The sequence below is a fragment of the Xenopus laevis genome, chromosome 8S (assembly GCF_017654675.1).
Source record: "Xenopus laevis strain J_2021 chromosome 8S, Xenopus_laevis_v10.1, whole genome shotgun sequence".
Classification (NCBI taxonomy): domain Eukaryota; kingdom Metazoa; phylum Chordata; class Amphibia; order Anura; family Pipidae; genus Xenopus; species Xenopus laevis.
The window spans coordinates 98,596,949-98,608,948 of NC_054386.1; the positions used below are offsets into that span (position 1 = coordinate 98,596,949).

Genomic DNA, 12,000 nt, shown 5'->3' on the forward strand with positions numbered 1-12,000 from the left:
TCAACCTTAAGTCTATATATAACCTGCCTGCCAGTTGATCCAGAGGAAGGCGAAAACCCCATCTGAAGTATCTCCAATTTGCCTCAGAGGGGGAAAAATTCCTTCCTGACTCCAAGATGCAATGGGACCAGTCCCTGGATCAACTTGTACTATGAGCTATCTCCTATATCCCTGTATTCCCTCACTTGCTAAACACCATCCAACCCCTTCCTTATACCTATCTAATGTATCAGCCTGTACCACTGATTCACTTCCCAGCTCTCCCTGTAACACCCCTTTCCCTCCTCTAATCTCATTGGCTTCCTCCTGTCTGCTGGGAGGAGCTACTGGTGAATAAAGCATCCGACCCTTCCTTATACCTATCTAATGTATCAGCCTGTACCACTGATTCACTTCCCAGCTCTCCCTGTAACACCCCTTTCCCTCCTCTAATCTCATTGGCTCCCTCCTGTCTGCTGGGAGGAGCTACTGGTGAATAAAGCATCCAACCCTTCCTTGTACCTATCTAATGTATCAGCCTGTACCACTGATTCAGGGAGACAATTCCACATCTTCACAGCTCTCACTGTAACAAACCCCTTCCCAATATTGTGGCAGTGGATTTCTATCCCCGTCACTAGATGATGCATAAGAGAAACCCGAGTCTCGGACAAACATGGCAACAGACTCGCTTTATTTGAGAAAATGTATTGCAGGGCTGTAATAACAGTGGCAGCACTTTCCATTGTGAAATCAGATATTACCTGCTGATGAGAGGGAAGAACTGGCAGCTGTTTCCCCTTGGGTAGGGGTCTCCCCTGCTTTCAGTGCATAGTAAAGAGACAATAACGTCTCACCCCAAAACTGGGAGGAGGTGCCACCAAAAAACACAGGTGTACTGATGTCTTTGTTGGTTAACAGCAGATAACACCCCTGACAGCTGAGTGGTTTAAAGGGTAAGTAAACCTTTAAAACAAGTGAATGTAAAATTGATGACAGGGATATTCTAAGTACTTTTGTAATGTACATTATTTATTTTGTTTTCATTCCAAGATATTAAGGGATATATGTACTGTTAATATGAATGAATTTTGTTACAACAGCACCACCTGCTGGTCAGTTTCCCACCAGTCTGACCACCAAGTAGTCAAGGAAGTTGTCAGGAGAAAGAAAGAGGCTGCTCTGATGTTCTTCTACTTAGGAAAGATCTGAGGGAGGTTTCTAAATATTTCCCTAAGTAGAAGAACATCAGAGCAGCCTCTTTCTTTCTCCTGACAACTTCCTTGACTACTTGCTGGTCAGACTGGTGGGAAACTGACCAGCAGGTGGCGCTGTTGTAACAAAATTCATCGATATTAACAGTACATGTAAAAGTTCTCATCAGTTTTATTTTCACTTATTTTAAAGGTTTACTTATCCTTTAAGGGCTGAGCACAGCTCACAAGTTATACTGGAGACTCTACAGAGCAAAGAATTCTGTGCCGCCAATATTTTAGTACATCTGCACTAAGTAAAATCCAAATCAGAGTAACTCAAATGGAGTATGCAACAGATTCCCACTGGTTAACTCTTTCCCCTTGGGCTCAGCTTGGCCATGTGTATACAGACCAGTGCAGGAGATGAAAGCTGCCATCCACGGTTATGTAGGCCAATCACAAAGCCTGCTTGTAGATTAAAAAGACATTTTGTATTATTTCATTAGAGGTCGGTTAACATTTTCAGTTCATTAACCAATAACTGGTTCCGTTCATCTGCAGCAGAAATGTGAATCAGACTTAAGTCACGACAAAGTTTTAACCTGGAACTAATAGATGGGCATGGCCTGTGAGTTGCTCAGGGCTTCCAGTGTATTGCATGACGTGTTAACCAGCTGAAGTCATGAACATTAATAACCATGTTAAAGACACACTTACGATTCCTTTGAGACAGGCAGGAGATTATTGGTGCGCTGATTAGCGATTTGTTAGTCAGAAACAGTCAAAATACATTTAATTGAGGAGTCCCTCCTTCCAGTATTGGGAGCAAAATGGCTGCAGGGAGCCCAGTGTAGACATTTGCTGTAAGGGATCGGGTGAGAGTAGGGTTAAAAAAAGAAAATACAGTGCAACTGTGTCCCCTCTACCTGAGGATCAGTCTCACCTTGGACTGTTGTGGATGCCAAAATAAAAGCAATCCGTTCCATGTCCAGAGTTATAGTCCAATAGCAGACGCCCGCTCAGACAGATTAGTGTTGCATTCCTCAATCTCCAAAGCAACTACCAGATTGGATGCCGAACAGACAAAAAACTCTCCGGTGACGCTGAACAGACAGGAAACTCTCAGCCGGATGTTGAACAGAAGAGAAACGCTCATGTGAGGTTGAACAGAAGAGAAACTCTCAGTTGATTTCGAACAGACTTGAAACGCTCAGCCAGATGTTGAACAGAAGCTCTCAGGTGACGTTGAACAGAAAGGAAACGCTCAGCCGGATGTTGAACAGGCTGGAAACTCTCAGTTGATGTTGAACAGGCTGGAAACTCTCAGTTGATGTAGAACAGGCTGGAAACTCTCAGTTGATGTAGAACAGGCTGGAAACTCTCAGTTGATGTAGAACAGGCTGGAAACTCTCAGTTGATGTAGAACAGGCTGGAAACTCTCAGTTGATGTAGAACAGGCTGGAAACTCTCAGTTGATGTAGAACAGGCTGGAAACGCTCAGCCGGATGTAGAACAGGCTGGAAACTCTCAGTTGATGTAGAACAGGCTGGAAACTCTCAGTTGATGTAGAACAGGCTGGAAACTCTCAGTTGATGTAGAACAGGCTGGAAACTCTCAGTTGATGTAGAACAGGCTGGAAACTCTCAGTTGATGTAGAACAGGCTGGAAACTCTCAGTTGATCTTGAACAGACTGGAATCTCTCAGTTGATGTAGAACAGATTGGAAACTCTCAGTTGATGTAGAACAGACTGGAAACTCTCAGTTGATGTAGAACAGGCTGGAAACTCTCAGTTGATGTAGAACAGACTGGAAACTCTCAGTTGATGTAGAACAGGCTGGAAACTCTCAGTTGATCTTGAACAGACTGGAATCTCTCAGTTGATGTAGAACAGATTGGAAACTCTCAGTTGATGTAGAACAGACTGGAAACTCTCAGTTGATGTAGAACAGGCTGGAAACTCTCAGTTGATGTAGAACAGACTGGAAACTCTCAGTTGATGTAGAACAGACTGGAAACTCTCAGTTGATGTAGAACAGACTGGAAACTCTCAGTTGATGTAGAACAGGCTGGAAACTCTCAGTTGATGTAGAACAGACTGGAAACTCTCAGTTGATGTAGAACAGGCTGGAAACTCTCAGTTGATCTTGAACAGACTGGAAACTCTCAGTTGATGTAGAACAGAAGAGGAAACTCTCAACTGACATCAAACAGAAAGGAAACTCCCAGTCAATGTCCAACAGGCAGGAAATGATCAGAGAAACTTTCAGCCGAATGGAAGAGAAAACTCAACTGGTGTAGAACAGACAATCAAATCTCAACTGGCTGAAAAGAAAATCTAGCAATGGAATGACCAAGTAGAAATAAAGAAGAGGTACAGTATTATGTGTATGTGAAGGTTCCGTTCCAGGGACGGCACGTGTGTGTTCCAGAGTTCTGCTATTGTACTTGGTCGAGTGTGAGAGCAATGCCAGATTGCTCTGCGCAGCCTTAGTAGGGCCCAGCGCCGGCACTTTAAGACGAAAAGGAGGCAAAGGAATGAGAGGAATAATGTCTTTTATTTAGTCCGGAGAGGCAGAGGAATGGGAGCCGGCTTCTGGGAGAGAGGAGCACTTGAACTCTGTTATACAATGTCTGTTGGTGGCTGCACGGCAGCTGAGCGGGGGCCTTAATCCTCAGCGGGCACCTGAAGAGCAGAATATACCATAACCTGGTTACTTTCTTGCCGTCTCCCTGCAGAAACAAAACAGTTTCCCATTTAAAGGATAAGTAAACCTTTAAAACAAGTGAATGTAAAATTGATAAGAGTGCTATTCTAAGCACTTTTGTAATGTACATTCATTATTTATTCTTTTGTCATAACAAGATATTAAGGGATACATGTACTGTTAATATGAATGAATTTTGTTAGTTTCCCACCAGTCTGACCACCAAGTAGTCAAGGAAGTTGTCAGGAGAAAGAAAGAGGCTGCTCTGATGTTCTTCTGCTTAGGAAATATTTGAGGGAGGTTTCTAATCTAATTAGGAATAAAATCTCTAATTAGGAAACCTCTCTCAAATTTTTCCTAAGCAGAAGAACATCAGCCTCTTTCTTTCTCCTGACAACTTCCTTGACTACTTGGTGGTCAGACTGGTGGGAAACTGACCAGCAGGTCGCGCTGTTGTAACAAAATTCATTTATATTAACAGCACATGTATCCCTTAATATCTTGGAATGAAAAAAGAATAAATAATGAATGTAAATTACAAAAGTGCTTAGAATAGCACTCTCATCAGTTTTACATTCACTTGTTTTAAAGGTTTACTTATCCTTTAAGCTAATACCCAGGGGGCAGCAGGAGGGGCAGACTGGTCCAATACGAACCGGAGGAGGGGTAAAAATAAACCCCTTTGGCTACAGCTGAGGCACCTATACCCATCTATATAATCTGCTGCTATTGAGGCAGGGATGGGGGTAACTGTTCTCCTCTAAAAAAATCAACATCCCCTCCCCCTATCTCTGCCAAAGAACTTCTCCCGCCAGGGAAATCTACCAAGATGATAAATGCTGAACACTGGTGTAGAACGCAGGACAATACTTACAGGCAAGGCATTTTCGGATGTTGCGATAGTTGCCCCCTGCGGCCACAAAAGCCCACAATGCCATGCCCAGGGTGATTATGTAAATTGGAATCAGACTGGCTTCATACATTGGGTTCAGAAAAGTCTGTAGGGGAGAGAAAAAATGCTAAATAAAAGGGAATTATTCCTGCATTATATCATCAAGCAATCTGAAAACAATTTAACTGAAAAAAGGTGTTTGGAAGTTAAAACAACCCCTTTAATAGTTTTTATTCAGTAAAAATTTACAGAATACCTATGCTGCCATAGTTTTATGGGATCTCTCTGTACAGACTATGAGCAAACTTAGGGGCTGTTCCTGCCGAATTGTGCTTAGTACAGGAATACCTATGCTGCCATAGTTTTATGGGATCTCTCTGTACAGACTATGAGCAAACTTAGGGGCTGTTCCTGCCGAATTGTGCTTAGTACAGGAATACCTATGCTGCCATAGTTTTATGGGATCTCTCTGTACAGACTATGAGCAAACTTAGGGGCTGTTCCTGCCGAATTGTGCTTAGTACAGGAATACCTATGCTGCCATAGTTTTATGGGATCTCTCTGTACAGACTATGAGCAAACTTAGGGGCTGTTCCTGCTGAATTGTGCTTAGTACAGGGGAATACCTATGCTGCCATAGTTTTATGGGATCTCTCTGTACAAACTATGAGCAAACTTAGGGGCTGTTCCTGCTGAATTGTGCTTAGTACAGGGAATACCTATGCTGCCATAGTTTTATGGGATCTCTCTGTACAGACTATGAGCAAACTTAGGGGCTGTTCCTGCCAAATTGTGCTTAGTACAGGAATACCTATGCTGCCATAGTTTTATGGGATCTCTCTGTACAGACTATGAGCAAACTTAGGGGCTGTTCCTGCTGAATTGTGCTTAGTACAGGGGAATACCTATGCTGCCATAGTTTTATGGGATCTCTCTGTACAAACTATGAGCAAACTTAGGGGCTGTTCCTGCTGAATTGTGCTTAGTACAGGGAATACCTATGCTGCCATAGTTTTATGGGATCTCTCTGTACAGACTATGAGCAAACTTAGGGACTGTCCCTGCTGAATTGTGCTTAGTACAGAGGAATACCTATGCTGCCATAGTTTTATGGGATCTCTCTGTACAGACTATGAGCAAACTTAGGGGCTGTTCCTGCTGAATTGTGCTTAGTACAGGGGAATACCTATGCTGCCATAGTTTTATGGGATCTCTCTGTACAAACTATGAGCAAACTTAGGGACTGTTCCTGCTGAATTGTGTTTAGTACAGGGAATACCTATGCTGCCATAGTTTTATGGGATCTCTCTGTACAGACTATGAGCAAACTTAGGGGACTGTTCCTGCTGAATTGTGCTTAGTACAGGGAATACCTATGCTGCCATAGTTTTATGGGATCTCTCTGTACAGACTATGAGCAAACTTAGGGGCTGTTCCTGCTGAATTGTGCTTAGTACAGGAATACCTATGCTGCCATAGTTTTATGGGATCTCTCTGTACAGACTATGAACAAACTTAGGGACTGTTCCTGCTGAATTATGCTTAGTACAGGGGAATACCTATACTGCCATAGTTTTATGGGATCTCTCTGTACAGACTATGAGCAAATTTAGGGACTGTTCCTGCTGAATTGTGCTTAGTACAGGGAATACCTATGCTGCCATAGTTTTATGGGATCTCTCTGTACAGACTATGTGCAATGCTATGAACTATTCTTAGTACAAGGGAATGGCTTAATGGTAGTTCTCTGTTCACGTATTAGAATAAGTTTTCTAAACAAGTTGCAGATTCGAATACATGGGCACTCACCAGGCCAGATGTTACCAGATGACTGAGGACCACTCCTACAATGTGCAGAGGCCTCCGCTTCTCACAGGCTGCGAAGAACACAATGCCCCAGAAGGTGTGTAGGAAAACAATGGCCATTGTAAGGAATGCTGGAAGGACACAACAGAAGCAAAATGTGACTTTAAAGGGGAACTCCACTCAAATATAATGAGCTTTTTGAAAAGTAAACAATTTCAAGCAACTTTGCGATATACATTAAAAAAATATGCAGACTTTTCATGATTTGGAACAGTTCCCTAAGCCTAGCCCCCGCTCTCCTGCTGATCCGACTACTTGGCTGAGCTGGCCGACTACTTGGCTGAGCTGGCCGACTACTTGGCTGAGCTGGCCGACTACTTGGCTGAGCTGGCCGACTACTTGGCTGAGCTGGCCGAATACTGTTACTTTGTATCAGCAGCCAACTGTACTTAGCCTGCATCCTCCAAACTCCACACGTGAATTCAATAAAAAACAGAACAGTGCAATGCATTGTGGGTTATGTAGTTCCTGCATGCTGTCTGTAAGATGTGGAGAAGTGGTTACAATTTGTAACATCAGTGTTTAGTCCCTCCTTCCCTGCCAGGATTTCAAATGATGCAGAAAGAGCAGAACTGTTAAACAGCTGGATTTCAGCATAGAAAATGGCATTTATTCAGACTTTTTAAAGAAACATTGGTTTGGAAATTTTGGTTTGTAAGTCGGAGTTTCCCTTTAAAAATTCTTGCTTTGCCGGATACACATAATATAAACATTTTATCTGAGTGCACACACACATACACAGCAGATTTACCCAAACAAAAGGTTCTAAGCCCCATCTCCTGCTCCTTTTCCCAAGTCTTCCCTCTAGCGCAGTTTGTTGCCCTTCCAGCAGAGGGCACCCAGAAGGCTCAGAACGTACTACTGAGTAACTCACCTGAAGTAAGAAAGTAATACTGTGAGTCTCCATGCACTCCCACAGTGCCAGGACCAATGGCATCAGCCAGTATATTAATGACAGAGAACACTCCGCTGATAATTCCGAAGGAGAAGCCAGATACTGTGGCAAGGAGACAAGAGGATATTAGCCAATACAAAAGCTCAATAATTTTAAAGTTATTTATAAGTGTAATTGATATTGAAAATATGTCAGTACAGGTATGGGACTTGTTATCCAGAATGGGGTTTTCTGGATACCGGATGTTTCCATAATTTGGATCTTCACACCTAAAGTCTAGTAGAAAATCAATGTAAACATTAAATAAAACCAATAAACTGATTTTGCTTCCAATAAGGATTAATTATCAATTCCCACATAAGGATGGGATCCCCTGGAGTGCCAGATAAAAAAACGAATTGAATTGGTTAATTTTTTTGTATTTGTAACTTGTGTGCTCTGTGTAATTATATTTTTAAGTATGATTGGGAGCTGCCATATTGCTGCCTTTTAGACAGATTAGAAGGTAGAGCTAATTGCATGGTTTGCATTTATATGTTGCACTGGGAGCGGACATATTGGCAGCTTCAACATCATGACATCATCCTTTGACATCACTTTCTGTCAAGCTGCAGCAATGTTGTGCATTTAAGAGTCAGGCTCACCATAGGCCATTTGTTGAATGGATATCGGAGATCTTCCATCCTCACTGATCGTAGCAAGACCCTCGTCTGCTTTCCTGTGAAGGAAGAAAAATTATTATTATAATTTCCTAGGAACTGGAAATGTATACATATCAGAATCAGAATGCATTAAAGGAAACATTTTATGTAAAAAAAAAAAATCAAAAATGCACCAATGCATTTTACTCTTTTAGATATAGAAGGAATGTGCTTGAAAAAGCTGTGTTTCTGGTTACTTTATTGAAAATGTCTGCAAAAACCCTACTAGCTCCGCCCATCTCTTCCACTTCCTGCTGCCTCCTTTCCCAGGCTGTGCAGGGGAGCCAGTGGCTAAGCTGACCTAATAGGGAACTGAAGCCTGTCTTTGCTTGTGTGACTGCAGGGCTGTGATTGGCTGTTGCCCTCCTACTGGGCTGCTGGCAGGGACCATTAGGACAGGTCCACCCCTAATTTGAAACACTTCCAGGGTCCACAGATCCAATACAGGGGCTAATTTTAAAGATAATAATTTTTAGACCAAAGTAAAATCAGCATCATATAGTATACATTATTGCCTACAAAATTAGGGGTTTTCAATTTATCCTATTTGTCTCCTTTGAAGGGGTTGTTCCCCTTCCAAATACTTTTTTCAATTCAGTTGTTTTTAGATTGTTCCCCAGAAATAAATACTTTTTTCCCCCAATTACTTTCCATTATTTTTACTGTTTTTCCAAAATCTAAGTTTAAAGTTGAATGTTCGTGTCTCAGGTGTTTGAGTATGGCAGCTCAGTAATTCAGGTGCAGATTCTGAACTGTTACAATTTTACAACATTTAGTTATTTCTCAGCAGCATCTCTGGAGTATCAGCAACTACTGTATCAAGTCTAACAGCTGCCTGTAATGAAACCCAGAGATTCTGCTCAGCAGGGAAAGGTAACAAATGTATCAACTAAATGTATCAATTTAGAACAGTTTACAGGATCGGCGACCCCCCTCCCCAGAGCTGCTTCAGAAGGTGAAAAATTACACTTTACACTTCATATTAGAAAAAACATCACACATAGAAAATAGAAAGTCATTGGAAAAAGTCGTAATTTCTTGTGATCTATCTGAAAACAACTAGTTGTTTGAAGGTGAAACACCCCTTTAAGTTCTGACATTAGCAGGAGCCTCCCAACCAATCAGAATGCATTAAGGGCTGCCATTAGCAGGAGCCTCCCAACCAATCAGAATGCATAAAGGGCTGACATTAGCAAGAGGCTTCCAATCAATCAAAATGCATTAAGGGCTGACATTAGCAGGAGGCTCCCAACCAATCAGAATGCATTAAGGATTGACATTAGCAGAAGGCTCCCAACCAATCAGAATGCATTAAGGACTGACACTAGCAGGAGAATCCCAAGGGCTGACATTAGCAGGAGCCTCCCAACCAATCAGAATGCATTAAAGGCTGACATTAGCAGGAGCCTCCTTACAAATCAGAATGCATTAAAGGAGAAGGAAAGCTACAGAGGCATTTTATTGCCAATAGATTAGCTGCAATAGTGCTAGCTAGAATGCTATATTTATTCTGTAGAATGTTTTACCATACCTGAGTAAAAAGCTCTAGAAATGGTCTGTTTGTTTAGGATAGGAGCTGCAGTATTAACATGGTGTGACCTCACTTCCTGCCTGAGTCTCTCCCTGCTCTGGGCTCAGATTACAGCAGAGAAGGGAGGGGCGGGGGGAGAGGAGCAAACTGAGCATGCTCTTGCCCAGGGCAATGAGGTTTAAGCTGAAGGCAGGAAGTCTGATACAGAAGCCCATGTGTACACAAGAGAAGGAAAGAAATGCTGTGTTTATTTTGACAGGGGACTCAGAGCAGCATTACTTTGAGGGTTTACTGGTATATTTAGGTGGACCTTTCTGATAAGGCTTACTTAGTTTTAACCTTTCCTTCTCCTTTAAGGGCTTACATCAGCAGGAGCCTCCCAACCAATCAGAATGCATTAAAGACTGACATTAGCAGGAGCCTCCCAACAAATCAGAATGCATTAAGGACTGACACTAGCAGGAGAATCCCAATCAATCAGAATGCATTAAGGGCTGACATTAGCAGGAGCCTCCCAACCAACCAGAATGCTCCATGTCTTACTTGAGTAACCTGTAGTATGCATATCTGAAAGTCTCCTGCAGCAAAACAGAAACTGCTGCGCCGAATATCAGCAGTCCATACTGCAGGTTGGCGTCATTCTTGTTGCTGATCTGGACGGAGATGAACCAAATCAAGGAGGACAGTAATACCGACACCAGCCAGAAGAAGGAGCTGGAAGAGAAAAACAAACATGATTAGCCAATACAGCACATGACTGTCCCTCAGAAAGCGACTGAAACACCACAAGAACTAGAGGTAGCTTACAGTAAACTCAGTCCCAGATAAACAATAACTTGCCCAGACAATTCGAGTCTAGTTTTGCGTTCCTAGGGCCCTTGAACCCTAGCAACTGTCAGAAAGGAGGATGAATACAAAGTCAGCAGAGAAAGGCTTCAAAAAGAGCCAAATGACAGATAAACTTAAAGGAGAAGATCAAGGGCAACAACATACTTCAAGGAGACAAAGTAGAAAAAACTGGGTGGGTGGGGTTGATAATTTGGAACCACTTACAGAGTCAATTTGGTCATTGTTAACCTTGTGACCTGCTCCTGTGTGTGTCTCCCATAAAAGTCCCACTAGCTTAAGAGGAAAAAACATTACCCAAGTATCCCCTGTGCCTAATGGGGCTGCCCATTTATTTTATTATTTGTGGTTTTTGAGTTATTTAGCTTTTTATTCAGCCGCTCTCCAGTTTGTAATTTCAGCCATCTGGTTGCTAGAAGTCCAAATTCCCCTAGCAACCATGCACTGATTTGAGTAAGCGATGGAATATAAATAGAAAGGAACTGAATAGAAGGATCAGTAATAAAAAGTAGCAATAACAATACATTTGTAGCCTTACAGAGTATGTTATTTTTAGAAAAGGTCTCATTTGATAGATGGAAAGAGCCATAAGAAAATGGCAAATAATCTGGTTGCTAGGGACTAAATTCCCCTAGCAACCAGGCATTGATTTGAATAAGAGCCTGAATATGAATAGGAAAGGCCTGAATATAAAGAGGAGGAATAAAAAGTAGCAATAACAATACATTTGTAGCCTTACAGAGTATTTGTTATTTGTTTTTTTAGATAAGGTCCCATTTGAAAGCAGGAAAGAGCCATAAAACAAAGGGAAATCATTTGAAAACTATAAAAAAAGCCAATCAGGAGCCCAGAATCCAGATGTTTGTGAAAGTGAACTGAACTACATCTCTCTGCGCTCCTGACAGGCTCGCTAATGAAAAGCTGCTGCAGTTGCTGTTCGTACACCTCAGGGTGTAGCTCTAAAGAAGCCTCTAAGCTGAGGGCTAAATACAAGGCCCAGCAAGAAGAACGTGCCAATACGTAGCCCTCCGTTCTCTCACCCGGCCACCAGAATGATGACTTTCAGCGGGTCCGCGGCGATAGTGAGGATAAACAGAGACAGGGCCGGCCCGAAGGCCACAAAGGTACAGCCGAAAAATACGGCCAGCGCCATCTTTCGTCTCAGCGCACCACTTCCGCCTTCCTGTTTATGACGGCGCAACATACGCATCTAATCACGCGCCGACGTACGCTCTTGGCATTCTGGGAATTGTAGTTTTTATTATTGCAAGTGTCAAAGCGGAATCAGAGAGGGAGAGTCGGCTGGATTATTGCTGGGCAGGCACAGAAGTCATTATTCCTTGTAATATCAACTTCTCATATATAATTCCTGTCTAAACGTGGAGCT

General features: G+C 42.4%; 1 protein-coding gene across 1 annotated transcript; it reads right to left on the reverse strand.

The window, feature by feature from the left end:
- Positions 1 to 652: 652 nt before the first annotated feature.
- On the reverse strand, positions 653 to 11,767 carry aph1a.S (aph-1 homolog A, gamma secretase subunit S homeolog). Its single transcript, NM_001095587.1, is given in 9 exon segments — positions 653 to 1,095; positions 1,318 to 2,495; positions 2,665 to 3,860; positions 4,757 to 4,880; positions 6,584 to 6,711; positions 7,515 to 7,637; positions 8,180 to 8,253; positions 10,311 to 10,481; positions 11,654 to 11,767. Coding segments are annotated over 7 exon segments (744 nt in total). The 5' UTR covers position 11,767; the 3' UTR covers positions 653 to 1,095; positions 1,318 to 2,495; positions 2,665 to 3,849.
- Positions 11,768 to 12,000: the final 233 nt, after the last annotated feature.